The sequence below is a fragment of the Idiotropiscis lumnitzeri genome, chromosome 6 (assembly GCF_059441095.1).
Source record: "Idiotropiscis lumnitzeri isolate Australia: NSW breed Sydney's pygmy pipehorse chromosome 6, RoL_Ilum_1.0, whole genome shotgun sequence".
Taxonomy (NCBI): Eukaryota; Metazoa; Chordata; class Actinopteri; order Syngnathiformes; family Syngnathidae; genus Idiotropiscis; species Idiotropiscis lumnitzeri.
In genome coordinates this window covers 4,022,659-4,042,700 of record NC_142396.1, presented here as the reverse complement: position 1 = coordinate 4,042,700, position 20,042 = coordinate 4,022,659, and the positions used below count along the sequence as shown (strand labels likewise).

The 20,042-nt window shown below is 41.0% G+C and overlaps 2 protein-coding genes across 6 annotated transcripts; both read left to right on the top strand.

The window, feature by feature from the left end:
* The first annotated feature begins 332 nt into the window (after positions 1-332).
* rlig1 (RNA 5'-phosphate and 3'-OH ligase 1) lies at positions 333-4,003 on the top strand. Of its 4 annotated transcripts, none has more exons than XM_088297968.1 (7): positions 333-551; positions 1,197-1,314; positions 1,399-1,494; positions 1,692-1,808; positions 1,945-2,145; positions 2,350-2,519; positions 2,624-4,003. In XM_088297968.1, the coding sequence occupies exons 1-7, from the start codon at positions 462-464 to the stop codon at positions 2,810-2,812; spliced, it is 981 nt and encodes a 326-aa protein (XP_088154094.1). In that variant the 5' UTR covers positions 333-461; the 3' UTR covers positions 2,813-4,003. The 4 variants fall into 4 exon arrangements, with proteins under 4 accessions (XP_088154094.1, XP_088154093.1, XP_088154095.1 ...); XM_088297967.1 differs by having other exon boundaries at positions 333-566; XM_088297969.1 differs by having other exon boundaries at positions 364-551; positions 1,041-1,314.
* Positions 4,004-4,925: 922 nt separating this feature from the next.
* LOC148334618 (centrosomal protein of 290 kDa-like) lies at positions 4,926-19,957 on the top strand. 2 transcript variants are annotated; one of them, XM_088297965.1, is made up of 34 exons: positions 4,926-5,078; positions 5,237-5,349; positions 5,650-5,727; positions 6,474-6,531; positions 6,606-6,652; positions 6,727-6,861; positions 7,240-7,293; positions 8,182-8,328; positions 8,414-8,596; positions 8,669-8,758; positions 9,454-9,576; positions 9,655-9,772; positions 9,924-10,108; positions 10,235-10,397; positions 10,466-10,566; positions 10,628-10,694; positions 11,365-11,474; positions 11,557-12,352; positions 13,061-13,173; positions 13,291-13,464; positions 14,195-14,341; positions 15,016-15,123; positions 15,371-15,570; positions 15,640-15,853; positions 15,930-16,067; positions 16,133-16,345; positions 17,041-17,183; positions 17,280-17,378; positions 17,917-18,028; positions 18,112-18,246; positions 18,409-18,486; positions 18,693-18,754; positions 19,131-19,216; positions 19,293-19,957. In XM_088297965.1, the coding sequence occupies exons 2-34, from the start codon at positions 5,245-5,247 to the stop codon at positions 19,379-19,381; spliced, it is 4,671 nt and encodes a 1,556-aa protein (XP_088154091.1). In that variant the 5' UTR covers positions 4,926-5,078; positions 5,237-5,244; the 3' UTR covers positions 19,382-19,957. The 2 variants fall into 2 exon arrangements, with proteins under 2 accessions (XP_088154091.1, XP_088154092.1); XM_088297966.1 differs by lacking the exon at positions 4,926-5,078 and having other exon boundaries at positions 5,113-5,349.
* Positions 19,958-20,042: the final 85 nt, after the last annotated feature.

The following is a 20,042-nucleotide window of genomic DNA, read 5'->3' as shown; positions in this document are numbered from 1 at the left end:
AGTATACTTTATTAGGGTTCGTAGCACAAATTGTGCAGGAGTTTGCGGTCGTCGACGGGCGACTCACATCGTGCAGGTGGTCACAGCTCGTGTATTGACATCGGAAGTAACCGTAGTAGAGTGTCCAGAAAGACGTGTCACACTGGCTGTCAATAATAATGAAAAAAAAATGCAACATGAAGTCAATAATATCATCTAAAATCATTGCATATATTTTTTATAGACTTACAAAAACGCAAAGACATATTTACGTATTTCTTCGCTCCCCTATAATGCGAGAAGAACAAAAGCGACGTGAAACTACACTACGAATCGTAGAAGAAGAAGCGATACGTCACGTGTCCGGAAATACAACTCACGCTGCCTTTCAATCAAAACATTAATATCCACTCCCTCTCCGGATATTCTAACCTGTCATAGTATCGTTCCATATTTGTATTTATTTCGATACTCGGGGCACCATGAGACGTATCGGCTCGGTCCAGCAGAAAGTATCGTGTGTTTTTATGACGGAAGTCAAAGAAGAACCGTCCAAAAAACGTGACTGCCAAGTGAGTGTGTGCATGGTGAGAAAATGCAGCTAACGTGTTAAACGATGTTAATATTTGATTTAACGTTGTTAAATAATATCAGTGTAGTCTTGGAAATAGGGTTAGGGTTGCTTTCATGTCTGTCACTTTGTTATTGGTTTGAGTCAACACTAGACACTGTGGCCCTCACACAAAACAGTTTATCCTTCAATCTGACAATTGCAAGACGTCAGAAGAAGCGTCACGATATCGCCCCCCTTTTGTGTTGAAAGCAATCGTAGCCCAAACATTATCCAAGTGTTGCCAACTCATAGATCGTAATCAGGCAGTGGCATAGTCATAAGGCTCCTTCACAAAAAACTCATAAAAAACAACAACAATGGTCCAGACTATCTGTGCTATTCACGCAGAGCCCAGCAAAATGAGATATTGTGTTTATTTTCTTGTGCGGAAATACGCTTATTGCAATTTTAATGACGGTTGTTAAAGCATCCCCTTTTTCCATTGTAGGATGCCCTTACAAAGAAGCATTTACCTCAAGAGTGAAAGAGATAAGATATGTTAAAACCGCAATTTCATTTCAGAGCCTTTTATGCAACATTGCGACATGGGGGGAAAAGGGCAAGAACATGTCGCCCTCAAAGATTATAATTTTGTTTTTTTTAGCCATTCCATATGGTCGCCACAACCATCTTGAACCCCGCCGTGCTAGAAGTCGACATCAACAACGCACTAGCCACAGAGAAACTGGACGGCACCTGCTGCTATGTTACGCACTACAAAGGTGACAATTCCTGACAAAACCCTCATCACATTCTTACTGCGTTGCAGTAAATGAAAGATCTGTTTTTTCTCTTCGGCCCTTAAGGGAAACTGCACCTCTGGGCTCGACTGGACAGGAAAGCCAATAAACAAGCAGAGAAAAGATTCAAGAAATATCAGTACGCTCACAGGAGTTCCAAAGGTATTTTAGTGAGTGTCACAAGCCAACGCTAATGCTGAAGTGTCTAAGAAACATTAAAATGTGATAATCTATGTCAGTGATTGTTTTAATTCGTGAACATTTTTTCCTAGGCCAATCAGTCACCCGAGACATTTAGCGGTAGCTCATAGCTTGTGTCTCTTAGCTGCTCCGAAACGTTTTTGTGTATTGTTTTACAGGTTTTACGTGGAATGTTGAAGAGGACTTTAAGACAGTGCCGGACGCATGGATCCCGGCTCACCGGGTCAAACATCACGATGGTCATCCCGTCCCCGATGAACATGGACACATTCCAGGTCAGCTGACATCGCAGACAAAATAAAAGGGGCTTCATTTCAATACGATGCCGTTAATACAGAACAGCTACATGGAAAACGGCATAAAAGGGAGACGATGCAAAATAACTGCACAATGTTTCCCCGTAAATGTCAGGTTGGGTTCCGGTGGAGGATGGCAACAAGCAGTACTGTTGGCACTCATCCGTGGTGGATTATGGTGCAGGAACCGTGCTGCTTCTCCGTCCCGTCGCCAGTAACAACTACGACACACTGGAAATTGCCGCCGTGCCGCTAACGGACGTCCAGGAACAAACTCTGGAGCTCATCGGGACCAACATCAATGGAAACCCTTACGGTAGCCGTTGATTTACAACCCAAGTTTTACTCTCCAACCAGTCATAATTTGACTTGGACATCAGTTTTACCAACATTTAGAATCAATTCATATAATTACAGTGAGGTACTCGTTGATTTATTTATTAGTAGAGTCCAAACATTAAATTGTGGTACTCTAGGGTTTTTGTCAGGTAGTCGTGAATTTATGACCATATTTTGACAGGCTTGGGATGCAAAAAGCAACCAGTCCACTTCCTGGTATCCCACGGGAGTGTCCATATCCAAAACCCGCCTCCGGTGGACTTCCAGCAGCTCTACTCATGGTTCCGCAGCAGCGCTGAGGGTCGCGTGGAGGGTATTGTGTGGCACTGCGACGACGGTTCGCTCTTTAAGGTGAAGCGGCAGATCTCGCTGCTTGCGGCAGAAGCTATTAATGCAGTCCGCTTCTTCACTCTGTGCTCCTTGTCATATTTTGAGGAGATTATCTGTCTCGGCAGGTTCATCGCCACCACCTGGGCTTGGAGTGGCCAGCAGAGGATACTCATTTGGGCAACAAGTCGGCAGTGGTCCGTGTGGGTGGGACGGTGGTTGCGGCTGGCGACAACAGCAAGAGTCTCTTCGTGTCATTATCTCACCTCAATGGACACCGTTTCAGCCGTCTGCGTGACATCCACTTTGACGTGTGAATGCAGTTCACAGGATATTCAAAGGCAGACACGCTTTCATACCCTTTATTTAACTTTCAGCAAGCTGAATATTTAAGAAAGTCCTAAAAAAAAAATCATAATTCAAATACAGTATGCACTGTACATTTTTTTATGTTCTTTTAAACATGGCTGCCAAGTGGAACTTAATATTTCCTTTTGTTGTAAGTCAGTATTTTCGTAATTAGTGGCCAGGAACATTGGAAAAAAAAAAGTGTGTAGCGGCCACATGTCAGAGTTGTTGGGAATTCAAATGATTCTTGAAGACAGCTTTACTGGAAACTGGGGGGAAAGAAAATATTCTGTGTAGCAAACCGGAACTCAAACATGGACGCACACAACATTGTGGAGCAACCACATTGTGGAATCTATGGCAGTACTAATCATCAATTAAGACAAATTTATCTTAAATACTGCTGATAGTTTCGAGCATTTAATTCAGGTTGCTTGCCACAACATTGTGGAGCTCCCATTTGTCAGAGTCAACTGAAACTCTTAATTACCAATAAAGGTGTCATTTCATTCTGCAGATTAGGCCCGACAAATAAGTCAAGTTGTTAGCTGGATTGTAAACATGGACACACAACATTGTGGCATGATTGCACGTAAGTGTCTTGGAGTGTTCCACGGAATGTGGGATCCAAGCAGACTGGACTGAAGTTGCTGGAACAGCCCATGGACGTACACAACATTGTGGAGCGACCACTGTCAAGTTTTCTGCAGTACACTATTTGAGTAAATGCTGAATTTGATAGTCAAAAATTATTCTTTGTGCATGATTACAATGTCTCAACTAATAAAAAAAATCTAGCAGACATTCCGTCATGGCTCAACCACCTGACCGAAACATCTCCTTGATGGAGGTAATACTGAGTCTTAACATTTTGCTTTTGCTTAATGTTTTTTTTTGTTGTTTTGTTTTTTTAAAGAAAATTTGTTCCAATTTATGGTTGATGTTTACCCCGTTTAATTGCAGAGTAAACAACGGCTTCTCAATGTGAATTTTTTGGGGGTTGGTGGAGGTGTTACGCCCCCAAAACTAGACAAGATGTACTCACTCCCTCTTCACCATACTTCACTCTGGATATCATCTCTCAACACTTGGCAACCAGACACATGTCTCTTGCTGGAATAAATTTTCATTTGACCTTAACGTCAAATGAAGGAAAATTCCCTAAATCTCCTGATAGATTTTCACTGCACTTACCAGATAGATTGGGAGCTTTCGTGAATCACCGCCATGTCTTGAGCTCGACTTGGAGCCGCTCCATCGACCCCGTCTATGAAAAGATAATTGATGATTATTTGACATGCATAGATCACTAATATGACACAGGCCATGTTGATGTGTGGTACATTGGTTTGATACGTTTACAAATTGTTCTGAATATCGTATGTTTCAGAGTGTAATTAAAACCTTTCACAAATTGATGCCAAACAAAAAACGTACATACTGTATGTGCCTATATATACTTAAAAAATGTCCCAAAATCACAACTAGATGTTTGATACTGAATCCGATTCCCACTTTTCTTTCTCTCCATTACACAATGTCGATGCGCAGACATGACAGGTTAATTTGATGGGATGACCAAGAAACACGATTCCATGTTCAGGTTTGAAACTTTTCATATATATTTTATTTTAATCTCACATGACATTAATTGTGATTGATTATGATTAAGTTATTTTTATTAACCTAAAACTGCCACTTTTATTCGTTTTGGGGGGATTAAATGCCATATCGGTGGCTAAATTAGCTTATCATTAGCAACGGTTTTGGACATCTCATGCACGCAAAACACGTAATAACTGCTTTAAAAGTATGGTTAATGAATGTTAAAATTAATATCTATATAAAATGTAATGTTTTTACAGTTTCGGAGCTACGTTACGCGTTTTTTGTAGTTATTTTTGCGGTTAAGTTAACCAAAAACCGAACACGTAAACGTGACATAGTAGTATAACCATCTCTGATTGGCTGTGTGAACGGAATTGACCAATCAGAGATTAGATTCTTAGATACCGAAAAGTACGAACGTCGATCCAGGTCAAGTTCAAGATTGCTAGTGTCATAATAATTATTCTTTTTCCATCTGTGGGTATTATTATTGCTTCTTTGTTGGTCAGACACCTCCAATGAGAGTAACACCTCAAGTTGAGACCTTTTTCCTCATTTCATAGGAAGGACTTCCATTTTACCAACCCCGCCTCCATGATGTCATAAAGATAAAGCCACAAAAAACAGGTGCTAGAATGTTTTGTAAATGTATTTAGTTTGATTCGTCAAAGTTAGGAGCAGCATTTGATGGACTAGAATAATAATGGAATATAAATGGAAAAAAAGTATTTAATACAATTTATTTTCATTTATTCCCTTTTTACTGGTGGCTTTGGACATTTTAGGGCTCACGATGCCTGCTGCTGTCGAATGGGACAATGTGAAGAAGCTGAACCCGGTGACACTCCATGAACATTACAAGGATGAACTGGACCGTGTCATCGACCTTCTCACGTCGGTAACCATACGCAGACTCGCTTCGGCGTCAAGTTGTGAATTTGCCACCCCACATGTGTTTGCAGTTATTTCAAGGTGCAAGCTGATGTGAGCTAATTTTACAAGACAGCAGCAAGTACTACTTGTTTTCTGATTGTTGGCAGCGCAATGTGCTTAAAAGTCAACATTACCGACGCCTCATCATCTCCACTCACCAATTTTTGATGTCTACTGGCATTAAAAGTCATTCCCGAGTTTACGTGGATCATTTGATCGGATAATTTTTCCTTTTTTGGGCCTTTGTGTTTTGTTTGTGTTGCAGGCAGACGAGTGGGAGTTGGAGCGCCAAGCTCAGGAAGATGTTGTCCACATTCTGCGAGTGTTTCAGGCCCTGCTCAAGGTCCTCTACCCAATGTGCTCTTATCTGTTGTGTGAAGACCTAATTCTCTCCTCAAATAGACAGCTAAATGAAGCTTTTTAAAGGAGTAATAAGTGAAAATTAACGCTAAGAGAGACCATATCCATCCATCCACGATCTAAGCCGCTTATCCTCACGAAATGCTGAGCCTATCCCAGCTGTCTTCGGGCAGTAGGCGGGGCACACCCTAAACTGGTTGCCAGCCAATTGCCGGGCACACAAAGACGAACAACCATCCGCGCTCATGATCCCACTAGGGACAATTTAGAGTCTTCAATCAACCTGCCATGCATGGTTTTTTTGTAATGTGGGCGGAAACCGGAGTACCCGGAGGAAACCCACGCAAGCACGGGGAGAACATGCAAATTCCACATAGAATGGCTGGAGCCAGAATCGAACAATGCACCTTTGAACTTTGAGGCCATCGTGCTAACCAGTCGTCCACCGTGCTGCTGAGAGACCACCACTGGACTGATGGATACCAAATCTTTTGTGCAACTAAATGCCTACTACTCGTAAACAGAAATTATTTCAGGGAGTGACGCAAGTTCAGGTGTGAAATTAACTGAAGTATTATACATTTATATTTAATCTTTAAGAACCATTTGATTTTGACTTTATCATATTTTTTCGGAGGTGGAACTTGGTTAAAAAATTGTAGAATTACTGCAGCAGCAAGCCATTGTGTGCATTTCGAATCTTGTTTAATGGCGACCATGTCTCCTCAGATGAAACATCAGGAAGCGACTTTGGCCGAACAGTTAGTTGAAGAACAAGAGAAAAATGGTTTGTATGTTGAATGTTGTTCTCAATACAAAGCCATTCTTACGTTGGTTCTGATGACTGTCTTTGCCGTGTAGAGAACACGCTTATCACCAAGGTGTCCAGACTGGAGGAAGAACTCACGGTGAGTCTCATGAGGACGCTTCTATCTCGTAGATGTTGCTCATTCACATGTTGGCGCTCTATGCTACACGTTAGTACGCCGGCACCGGCCCAGAGAATCGCTTTCTGAGGAACGAGATCCGGCAGCTGAAGGGCCAGCTGGTGCGCAAGGAGGAGATGGTCAACCAGCTGAAGAAGGAAATAAAAAGAGAGAAGAAGACGATGGAGAAGGTCTGAACACCTTATTCGGTACTTAGTATCTTCTGAACACTGCGAAATCAATGTCACTGATTTTGCTATTTATAGGTTTATGTTTGATTAAAGTGAACACTTTTGTTTCATTCTATAAACTGCTGATGAGATCATTTACACATTTCAAATAACAATATCATTTAGCGCATTTATTTGCAGACAATGAAAAATGGTCCAGTGCAGTGTTATTGGTGGCCTCATTTTTTTGATTTGCTGCCAGATTGACATTGTTGGTTCAACTCTGATTTGTTCCAATTCACCCCCCCTCACACACACAATAAATAAATATTTCATCTTGATCATAAAATGTTTATTTAAATTGGAAATGCTCTTTTCTCTGTGTATCTTCTGCTTTAGCTGTTTTTGCGAGCAGAAGCTGCGGAGGACGACCTGAAGATGTTGAAAAGAGAGGTACAGCATATGACATGGTTGACCTATCACACAATTTGGTTGGTGCTGAAAAGTAAAAAAAAAAAATATATAATTTATTCCACAAAATCCACCGAAAAATACTAAGAAGCCATGCCTGAAAACATAGATAACGTTCTGTGTTGGGAATCATAAACTGACGTAACGTTTTTGTCAAATGCAAAACTTTTTGAGTGACAGTAAATGAGCAAATTGTATTTGCGGCATTGCCTACAAATAGTTTCTAACAGCTTTACAAAGTGGCAAACTCACCGTGTGAGGGGCTCAAATCTAGCCAAAGTCTGCCATTTCTGTGTTTAGCAGCCACTTCTAAGAGGAACGGCTTTGCTGAATAGAACCCATTGGAATGTTTTGAAAAATCTCCCAACTCAAGCAGTTTGACGTTGTAACGTGAAATTTGGTCGACACGAAAAAAGTCCTAAAAGGCCATGGCTGCGAATGCATTGGAAGTCGGCCATTTTGGTTGGAAGCGTCCATTTTCAAACACAGACCTGGTAGCCAATAGCTGGAATGTTTTGAAAGTTCAGGCCCTGAAGCCTGTTTCATTTGGCTACATAAATTTTGGTTAGTGATAACGTGTCTAGAATGATTCGTCCCACAAAAAAATGTCTGTTGAAATGCGCTGCCATTTTCTTTCAAAAAGCCCTTTCAGGTCATTTGTGCAAAACAAAGTACTGTTTTAGTTGTTGTAGAAAAAAAATTGCAAATGATTTGCTTGTTTTCAAAAACAAACGGTTGACACAATTTGAAGATGAATGATCTTAAGGATTAAAAAAAGATTAAAAAAGCACCAAACATTTTGTATGAGCTTGAATTTAAAATCTCGTGTGCCATAATACCATCTAAAAGTAAAAAAATGTCCTGGGTCAGAACACGCAGCTCCAGCAGGATGTGGACTTTTACCACGGAGAGTTGGAGCTTAAGGAGTCAGATGTGTCCAAAGAGGAGACAGCAGAAACTCAGCGGAAGCTCATCGCGGCCAACCGCCAGCTCTCCCAGTGCATGGACGACCTTCAGGTGACCCCACTCACCACCTCTGCCACTGACATTACATTGGCCACCAGACGTGTGTGTGTTTTTTTTTAATTTTATTTTTTTTAAGCAAGCGGAGGACGAAATCTTGCGCCTGAAAGCGGACAACCTCCGGATGCAGAAGTGTGTGATGGACTCCACCAAGGAGATGGAGAAAATGAGCGACGAGTACAATCAGATCAAGATGGCCGTCCATCAGTGCGACTCGGAGACAGACCAGCTGAGGAAAGACCGGGATCGCGCCGAGCTGCAGGCAAACGCATTTCCTCGAATGAAACGCTTTTTGTCAATGTTGTCATGTTTCTGACATGTGCTTCGTGCGTAGGTTAGAGAGCTGACGCAGAAGATTACCGACATGGCGGAAGAGGATGACCCCATTTGGGCGGAAGTGGATGCTAAAGTTGAAGAATGGAAGGTTGGTGGTTAACGTTTTATCCCCCAAAGATTGTTTCAATTTGTAACATGAAAATTAGTAGGTCCACACACACAAAAAGAAAGTTTGATGTTTGAAGTGAGCATGTAGGATTTTAGGATCCATTTTTAGGGATCCTTAAAAAAAGAATTTGAAAATTCAGCCCCAAAATCCAGTTTCAGTTAGCAACATGAAATTTTCTAGGCAGGTCTGTCATGAGTCGACCCACAAAAAGTCTAAAGAAGCAATTTCCACAAAGTTGGAGGCTGTGTCCATATTCACTGGCTGCATCCTCCGATGGCCACATTTTTTTTGTTTCATGATGTTACTTCTGGCGCGACTTGGCCGCACGTGGCTTCCAAATTCTACAAAGACAGTTCACAGGCTAGGTTCTTCGACGCCTTCAAAGGCTCCTCCTCATGTCGCCTCTGTGGGAAATTTGGACCGGATTAATGTGAATTTGGAAATCAGGTGCGGTGCAGTCGCGCCGGAAGCGACGTCATGTGGCCAAAGATGTGAGGAGGACTCAGCCTGGGAATAATTTGGACACAGCCACAGTAAGTCAGCCATTTTGGTTTGAAGCGACCATTTTGTCGACCTTCATTCAACCATCCAAGGAGGCTGACATTTTATGCAGCACAGATGTGCTCACCTGCAGTGAGGTTGTGGAACATTGATGACCTGACTATTATTCGCAGAAAGTTCTGACTGAAAAGGATGAGGAGATTTTGGTGTACCAGCAGATGATCCGTGAGCTTCAGCAGAAGTTGCGCCTCGCCCAGTTGGACATGGACAGAAACAACAATCTTGCCTTGGAGCAGGTACGCTAGGCGATGTCCTCTCCTGAACATGCCACAAATCCTAATCAAGACAAATGTGAACAAACCAATGCTCTGCAGGCTGTAGAGGAGCGAGATAATCAGATCAAGCTCCTGAGAGAGCAAGTGGAGCAGTATACAGACGAAATGAAGAAGCAGACGTTGTTCATGGAAAGTCTGAAGATGCCCAAAAAGGGAAGTGAGTTGCTCCAAATTCTGAACACAATGAAGACAGCTGTGATAAAAAAAAATGTTTCTTAAAGCGTATTTGGTGCTGTATGAAAAACCACCGTCTGCTAAATTAACGTTTCTTGTCTATTTCATCCCTTTAATAATGACAATATTTATAGGCGCCTATTTGGAGACTCAAGCGCTGGTCCAGCAGAGGCAGACGGAAGAACTTGTGTCCAAGTGGGACACTGCCGAGATGAGAGCAGTAGAAGCGGAGGAGGCTTTGAAGCGAGCCGAAGATGACGCAGAAGAAAAAGACCGAGAGCTCATCGAGGTTTCCAAGCGCCTGAAAGCGTATGAGCGCGTAAGTGGATGACAACACGTGTCGTACGTGTGATGCCAACGGTGTCTCTATGTGGCCGGTTTCCTTTTAGACTTCCGTGAAAAGCTCAAGACAAAAGTTGCTGGTGATTCTTTCTCTGTATTCCAGGGCATTTACGGCCTGGAAGAAGCCGTCAGCGAGATCAAGGAGTGTAAAATTCAAATCCGAATGGGAGAGTTGGAATTGGAGGCCGTCACCAAAGAGAACAATCAAGCGTACATAACAATCAACCAGCTCATTGAAGAAAATGAGGACTTCCGGGAAAGACTCGGTGATGTCTGCTTGTTTGTTTTTAAATCACGCAATCTCTTGTGAAACTTTGATTGTTTCTTTTCAAAGGCTATGAGCCCAGCCAGGAAATCAACCTCAGCGAGTACAGGCGAGCCAAAGGCCTTAAACAACGGCAGTACAAGGCTGAAAATCAAGTCCTCACTAAAGAGGTAAACACAATCCAAAGTTTATACTACTGTTTTTATCTGGTTTCCCAATCTTCCTGTTCAGATTGAACGTCTTGAAGAGGAACGGCTGGTAATGAAGAAACAAGTCAGACAATTAGCCAAGCGAAAAGGTAATTATACACTATTTCCTCAGCTGCTTGGTGTGTCATCCACTTAAACCGAATCAGCACCTCCCTCAAATAGATGCTTCCCTGTTCAAAAAATGTGCATCAGTAAATTAAATCATACATGTTATTGTTGACACACATATGTTAAAGAGTTAAACTGAGCCCATTTGTATTCTGTTCCACCATACCTGATTAAAATGATCAGCAAGCTCTGAGAAACCTGATGACCAACCCCGACTCCGTTGGATTGTGAACGAGTCAAACATTGATCGCCTAATTTAATTTAATTTAATTTAATTTAATTTAATTTAATTTAATTTAATTTAATTTAATTTAATTTAATTTAATTTAATTTAATTTAATTTAATTTAATTTAATTTTATCTACTTTAGAAAATGGAATAAAGTATATCATGTTGCTACCCACCTCTGCTCATCAAAGTGGCACAAAAAAACGTCATAGTTGTGATACTTGTTTGAAATTGTGTCACTTGGGTTTAAAAAAATTAAATCACAAACTTTTGTAAAATGCCCTGAGGTGGTCATTTTGGTTCCAAGTGAACGTTGTCAGAGTCTTTCGAAAACGAATTTGCCGTTTCGTTCCAATTTGTATAACATTTTAGTGCTTGGTGTAGTTTTTGTGTTCAGTCTTGACCATATTTGTCTCTCCCTAGGGCTGCCACCGTCCATGTTGGAGGAAGACGATGTGGGATATGGTGTAAAATGGCCACCAACTGTTACCCAAAAAAGCAACACATTTGCGATTGAAGAGCCCCTAAGCGAGGTTGGCACCTTGAAAAAAAAATCCTCTCCCAATTAAAAAGAAAAGAAAAATGTAAAAATTAAACATGATTTTCCGTTGGCAGGTTGAATTTTGGGAAGAAGGGGTGACGATGTCTAAGAAGGAGCTGCAACTTAGGGGAGAAGAGTTGGCAATGTCAAAGGAGGAGCTGGAGCTTAGGGGAGAAGAGTTGGCGCTGCCAAAGGAGGAGCTGGAACTTAGGGGAGAAGAGTTGGCGCTGCCAAAGGAGGAGCTGGAACTTAGGGGAGAAGCGCTGATAATGTCAAAGAAGGAAGCGAAAGTTGGGGAAGAAGCAGTCATGATGTCGAAGAGGGAGGCGGCACTTGGGGAGGAAGCGATGACGAGGTCAAAGAAGGAGGCGGAACTTGGAGAAGAAGAAGTCATGACGTCAAAGAGGAAGGCGGCGGCACTTTGGAAAGAAGCGCTGATAATGTCAAAGAAGGAAGCGAAAGTTGGGGAAGAAGCAGTCATGATGTCGAAGAGGGAGGCAGCACTTAGGGAAGAAGCACGGATGACGTCAAAGAAGGAGGCGGAACCTGGAGAAGAAGAAGTCATGACGTCAAAGAGGAAGGCGGCGGCACTTTGGAAAGAAGCGCTCATAATGTCAAAGAAGGAAGCGAAAATTGGGGAAGAAGCAGTCATGATGTCGAAGAGGGAGGCGGCACTTGGGGAGGAAGCGATGACGAGGTCAAAGAAGGAGGCGGCGTTTAGGGAAGAAGCGCTGATGATGTCAAAGAAGGAGGCGAAACTTGGGGAAGAAGGGGTGACAAGGCCAAAGAAGGAGGTGGCACTTAGGGAAGAAGGAGTGCCGATGTCAAGGAGGGAGGCGGAACTCAACAAGTGCCAGTTCCAGTTTAAACGTAATTACGATTGTTATCCTCCATTTTGGTTCCTTTGGTCCCTCTTCCCAAACCTGCATCAATATTGCATTTTTGACTATCATATAATACACTGGACCATTTTAACATTCATAATTGCATGCATGGCATGGTTGGCAAAATGTGGCCCATGGGCCACATTTGGCCTGCTTTTTACTTAACTCTGGCCCACGGAGAATTTACAATATCTACAGTTCAATTATATTTGCTTCATTAATTTAGCAGTTTCTTTCCTAAAATTTGTGAAGAGGTGTTTATTAATTTTATTTATTTTTTATTCATTGATTTATTTTAACATAATTCAAACATGTTTACATTTATCATTTTAAAATAATAATTGGTCATTACAATTAGTTAAATAAAAAAAAAAAAAAAACGAGTTTCATTCGAAAATTATAATTGTTGGTTTTAAAAATCAAACGTGGCTCTTGACGACAAATGTTTGCCTAACCCTGACGTATGGAAGTCAAGGTAACGACTATGAAAATAATGCTAAAATAACATTTTGACCACTCCTGACAGACACAGAATGGGGAACAGGGAAGTTCTCTCACCCTAGTGCTGTTTTATAGATGGAAATAATGCCACCTGGACAATTTCCTACATTGTATATTCCAAGAAAGTCTCACTCTTTTTCTTTGTTCCCCTCTTGAATTCATGTGTCTTTGTCCTGTGTATGTCACCTCAAAGTGGAGCAACTTGAGAGAGAGAAAGGTGACCTGGAAGCTGCACTTAAAGACATCCTCCAGGCCTTGAAGGCTAAAGACGCCACAAACATCCCCAGTCTGAAAAAGCTGTCCAACGTAAGTACCAACATGACGTAGGACTTTTTTTTTAAAAATGCTTGTAGTATATCAACAATATTAAAAGTGAAGACATTTTGCAATATTTTACTACCAACCACGGCTCTTCTTTCTCAGCATAATCTGAAGGTCTTTGCCACTGACATGGTGGCGAGCCTCCTAGAGGAGCACGCGAAGGTTCTTCAGGAGAAGATGAAGGCCGAGCAGGAGAGCATGTGGACCAAGAGGAAGTTGGACAATCAGGAGCAGAGTCTTCAAGAGATGAAGGAGGCCTGCAGATGTTTGGAGGAGGTACCACTTTGCTCTCATTTCACTTTTTTCCAAATATTCCTAGGTGTGTTTATAACATGTTTGCGAGATGCTTTTTTCAAAGTACTCCAAAGCTCAGGAATTATTTCACACACCCTATTTCTTGTCTTGCTGAAATGAGCCTGTTATGAGGGACAGCGCGGTCCCATGACTGTTAACCACGCCCCATACAATGATCAGACAAGTGCAAGAAAGTCTTTAATTAGCTTGACGCTCACGGATGGATCATGGGCGTTGCGACCAGGCGAGTGGCTTCTACTTCTGGATGTGTAGCCTCGAGGGTGGAGTGGAATGGTGGAGTATTAAAAGCGAAGATCTGAAAAAACAATCAACTTCCTGTTAAATGTCAATTTGTGCGCAGCTCTGTGCATGAGGTGCATGCAGCAGACACATCGGCAAACGCGTACCTCCGCCACCATATTGACAACCTACCCTATGCCTCGAAAAATACTCAATGCAGCTCTGCTTACCTTTTGGATTTGTAATGACAATGTATAGGGCAGTGTAGTCTGGCCTTGCTGACAAATCATATAAACAGAAATTTGATGTGAGGACGATTACTCAGTAAATTTAACAGAATTGGGACATCATGAGGACACATTTTCAGAAATAGATTAGTAAAGATTTAATTGTTTAATTTCTCACTTACTGGTTATCCAGAGACCAAACTATTTGTAAATAAGCGATTAAAAAAAGTACATTTTCTATGCAGAAACTCGAGGAAAATTCCAGCCATGAGACAGAGAACCACGCTGCCCTCCAACTGGTCCACAAGAGTGTCAAAGATCTTCAAAGTCGACTCAACAATAAAGAGGACGTGATTAAAAAGTACCAGAACCAGCTGACCCAAATGGGAAAGGTACATTTTCGCCGTTTCTGAACTTTGCGGCGTTAGTCTACACATTACTGCTTGTTGCAGCAATAATTTTTTTCTTGCTGATATGATTGCAGTAGAGAAGCAGCATCATTGGTGTTCAATTGGGGAGCGGGATATAAACTGTATTCATTTGTGTAGAGATTACTGAAATTAGCACTCTATCTACTATGGCTGGGAAAAAATATCTTTTTGCAATGTATTGCGATACTTTGTGTGCCGATACCAATTATCGAGACGTGGAGGGAATGTCGATACTTTCCATGCCATGTTGTGTTTTATGAATGGAGTTTTTTTCCCCCCTATCTTGCACTCCGGTTTGTCAGGAATAGTTAGTGGAACGGTTTATGCACTTTTCAATCGTGACACTTAAATAACTATCAAATGGCACTTAAGTTAAAACTTTGGGAACACATGCCTGTTTTTTTAAAACAGATTTTATGGTTAATACTTCCTAATATTTAAGTATCACAATACGTATCGGATCGCCACCCAAGTTTTGGGATCCGCACTGGATCATGATAGAAGTGTATCGTCCCAGCCTTACTGTCTACACGGCTACTCGTTAAATCAAAATATAGCTAACAATACACCGTTAGCATTACGTCAAACTTGTTATCTTGTTTGAAACTGTGTTTTAACTTTGTTGTTGTCATCAGGATCAAGAAGAGTTGATCAAGACGCACGCCGAGGAGATGAAGATGCTGTATCAAAAGTTGGACTCCAACAACAACATGGCCGTGGATCGTCTCAAACGGCAGGCAGTGGTACTGATGATTACTTTTTGAAAATTATGGAATATCCTAAAAAATAAATGTAGTAAACCCTCTCTATTTTTGCAAATGGCAAAAATTCTAGAATCTTGGGCACTCTTTTTTTAGTACAAGCTCTACTGTTTCTTTTTGTTTTCATTTTATTTAAAAAAAAAAAAAAAAAAAAAAGGCCAGATTGACATTATAAAAGTTACAATCTGCAGGCTAAAAACCTCAAACGCAATCTCCAATGAATATTCAGGAAGCAATGAAGAATCCCAGCATCGGCGCATCGACAACCAAACATCTGGACCGCGTGAGTGAGTTGGAGCAGATGGTGGCCGAACAGGATGTGTCGCTCGCGTCTGTTAACAGGAAGCTGAAGATGGCCACTGCTGAGTCCGAGCGATACAAGGCAGCCATGGAAACACTGACCAAGAAGCACGCGGACGAGATCTCGAGGTGATCGTCTCATTTTGCCACTTTTCTCGCAAACACCCTCCATGTGATAACTTGTTAGAGTTGACGCAGGCTGAAGAGGTCTCAGGCGGCGCAGTTGGAAGATATGAACTTTGAGACCAAAGACCAGAGTAGCCAAATTGCGGCGTTGAAGAAAGAGATGGACTCCCTCCAGAACGAGCTCGAAACCCAAAAGGAGGCCAACGTTCAGTCCCCGAGTAACACCTTGAAGAACACGGCGGAACGTCTCAAGCTACAACTGGTCCACAAAGAGAAACAGATCAAGGTGAAATAAGGGCAAAATGCAAGATTAACAATTACAGAAAGGAAAAAAAACACTCTCATGATGTTTGTCTCCTCAGGCTCTCAGCAAAGTTCTCATTGGAATGCGCGCCGAGATGAAATCTGCGGCAGAACATCAAGTCTTGGCAAACTCCGCACAGACCGAGGAGAAACTCAACATTCAGAAGTTGGTTGACAAGCACACCAAAGACTTGAAGGTGAGCTCCAAATGCCACCGAATTGCAGAGCGTTTGTTGGATGTGTGTCGTCGTCTCTTGCACAGCTTCAAGTGCAGGAGCTGAGCAACCAACTGGAAGCGGCAAATGATTCGTCCAGAAAGAATGACAACAAACTGAAGGCTCAGGTGGACAATATCAACAAGAGGCTGCAGAAGAGCCTCAGCATTCAGAAGGTGCTCCGCACTCAATTGGAGGAGAAAGAACAAGAGTTCCTTGAGCTGGAGAAGCAAATGAAGAAGTGCGTTGATCCCGTTAAGGTTGGTAAAGCAGTGTGGAATATCGTAGCGGGATATTCAAGTGTTGCTGGACCTTTTAGGGAACCTCACACATCACTAAGGCCGATGGACTGCATCTAACGTTTTAAGTTCTATCTTACAACTAAACCATTTAGTACATTCAACATACGTATAATGCTACTGTGATCACTCCAACAATGACGCGCTACAATTCCATTTCACATTTAATTCACATTTTGTTTATTCCCAGCCAAAGGTTATGATAATTGACAAAAGCTAATGTCAAAACTAAAATGGAAAACACATTTTTGTTTATGAAATAAAATGAAAATGTTTTAAAAAAATAAAAATAAAAAAAGAAATAATTCATCTTACATTTGTAAACCTAACAAAAAGTAACCATATTAAAAATGTCATTTGGTTTTATCTTGGTCAATTAATACCATGTCTGAACTTTCTGGGTTCGTTTAAAGCAAAAACTAAAACTAATAAAAACTAAGCTATGCATTTTAGATAAATAGATAAAACCAATTTATTCTAAAAACTAATTAAAAGTAACTGACTTTAGAGAAACAAAAGTCCCCAAAAAAAAAAAAAAAAACTAGAATGGGAAAAATCTCAACCTATTATCACAATGCCTCCAACACTGTTCCGCATCTAACCAATATAATTTGCACCATTCTTTGCTTCCATCTTTGTGGGGCTACATTTTCCAGAGCAAAGAAAAAGTAGTGCAGTGGGAAGAGGCTAAGATGTGGCGGTCCAGGGTGGAAAAGGTCAAGCGCTTTCTGAAGGACAAGGAACAACAAAACTACTTCCTGCAAAGACAGCTCATTACTTTGAAAGATCTCTATGCCAAGTCAGTGCGGCAATGCTTTTACCAGCCAGATCACAAAAGCTTTTTAGTCCAACTATCAATGACTATTCAACCTCCATTTTGAATGTGTCAACGCAGGCTGGAGCAAGAAAAGAACACAATGCAGAGGAAGGCCAAGGCTAAGGCAGCGATGGCCGATCGTGTCCAAGAGAAGGAAACCCAATTCATCCCCGCCAAGTATGCATCAGTCCTAACTACAAAATGCTTATTCTTATTTGGGTTACTGGTTAGTTGGTTCTTAAGCCAAAGAAGTAAAGTGGAGTCGCCGGTCAATTAACAGGGATTAACATCTACGGACAATTAAGAGTCCTCAGTGATCCTAATGAATGTTTTTGGAAAGATTCAAACTCAGTCGGATTTCATCGAGCATCAAAAACATCAATTTGCTTTCATGGAGTACTGCAGAAAATGGAGAATTTAATTACGTATTATTATTAATGCTATCAATATATGCCGTCAACTCTTCGCTGGATTTTCTTCCCAGCATGACTTGGTCCAATTGGGAGTGTTTACTGTGGCGACTTTCAAATTGTAATTTTTATGTTTGTCCACCAGATGGCGCTACTCTTTCCCCATTCAATGCATGTAGCAAATTTCACACCTTTGTCTCCTGCCAGTGTGCCTCACTACTGAAATGCTTACTACTAATTTGAAGTCGTGCATATCTTTAATACAACCGCTAATAGAAGCTTGAGTTTTTGGCGTATCCTTGCAGACCACAACCATCTGTGAATGCTGAGGTCACCGAGGAAAAGAATCAGTCGGTGGAGGAGAGACTGCGATCCTTAGAAAAGCACATCTCTAACCAGCCTTTGGCAACACCGCTTGTGAGTTTATTTTATTTTATTTTATTATTGTTTTTTTTTTCATTCCCGAGTATTGCCGCATTTGGATGTTGCGTTTGCTTCAGGTGCCAAAGAAAGATGCTGAGACTTCCTCGCAAATTGACGGGGACCTCCAGAAAGAAAATCTCAAGCTGGCCTCGGAAAATCTGGAGTTACGACTCCAGCTCGCGCAAGCCAACATAGACCTGCCGAGATTCAAGGTACACTTTAAGACACACACACAAAAAAAGAGCAATTAGAATAAAAAAAATATATACAGAAATACATTACAGCCTAACGTAATTGAGATTAATTACTCCAGTTTTGGAGTGATGCAATTCAGACTAGTTTTGGATAAAATTGTTTTTTGTTTTCTTCCTTAGCGTAAAGTTGCAAATCTGGAGGAGATGTGCGGTGCACTGAAGAATGACAATGCTGAAAGTCTTTCTCATACATGTGAGGTACGTGGCAATAACATTGTGCGCTGTACACACTAAAATATCTGCATTTAACAGGGTACAAGTCAAATACTTGTGAGCTCCTGAAAATGAAGGCAAAGTGGCTGTGGCTGGCATTCCGACATGATAAATAGCATATTTTGTGAAAACTCTTCAATTCATTTGACTCCAAATGAGTAATGTATAGATTTTTTTCCTTTCATTTCCAGGTGGATACGTTTAACATTGCTGACAAGGGGGAGGCAGAAACAGACCTCACTGAGGAAGTCAAGTAAGAAAATGTGGGGTTTTTTTTCTAGGAAAATAAGTCACTCCCGGAATAAAGTTTGCTGTATAACTGACACCAAAATGCTCAACCACACCATGTTATTTCATCTAGTAAAGATTTGTTACCAAATAGGTGAAACGGCATGGAAATGAGCATAGATGGCACGGTAATTACAATATAAAACAAAATTTTAAAAAATGTGGAAATAGCGGATATAAAAAAGTTCAAATGCCCATTATTCAAATGCTATTTTTTTGTAACATTAAAAAAAAAAAAATTAGACCATGCTGTAGGCGCATAAGTCTAAATTCCGACTTGGCTTCTAAAGTGTAAAACTAAAAATTAACACTTAAAATTGAGCCAATATTTGTGTCAATAGTGAGCTAAGGAAAGACAACTTGACGCGGGAACAAAAGCCAGGCAAGACCCGCGATCCAAATTGGGAGACCCCTACAAATGACACAGGTGACACTCCCGCATGTGCTATTCAATATTAAATTTTTTAAATAATTCTGAACGTTTACATTTTTTTCCCATTTAGATACTAAGAAGCAAGGACATACCGAGCTTGCGGCTGAAACTGAGAAAAGCAACTTTGGAAGTGACACGAAGGATTTAAATGATTCATAATATACTGTCTCCATTCGAAGTATTTTTCATTCTCAAAAGGATGTAACCTGTAATGACTGTAAACTTGCTACATTTGTAGGTATGAACAGTGGTCTTAAGTATTTTTTTATGCAATACTAAAAATGTATTTAGGGTTATTTTAGTTCATTTATAAACAATTTGGTATTTTATAGTATAGCAAGCACATGCAACGCATACATAACAAAACTGCAGATGTTGAAACACTATTTTTGCCTTTTTAAGCCCTTTGATACGCTAAACATTCCATAAAACCCTTACACCTGCCATGAAACCCACATTTGAAATCCTAACCCTCGTTTAAAACCTTTACTCAGGCTAGAAGCACTGTTTTTAAAAGCTCAAATCATGTCTCGAAATCCTAATTTGAAAGTTTAAACCTTATTTAAATCCCGGACTGTGAGTTAGATGAAACAACTAGACCCCTAATTCTGTCTAGAAACACAACTTTGAAGTTATAGCCCTGGCTTGAACTCTGTCTTGGAACCTTACTTTGACACCATAACACGTTCCTTGTAAAAAAATTTTTGACAGTGCCATTTGGGAAACTTTATAGGAATTGCTGCTGATGTGATGCAAAGGTTTGAGGGTCGTTGCTATCTTGAAGGAGAACGTAGAATTGATTAATTAAACTGTGTTAAGT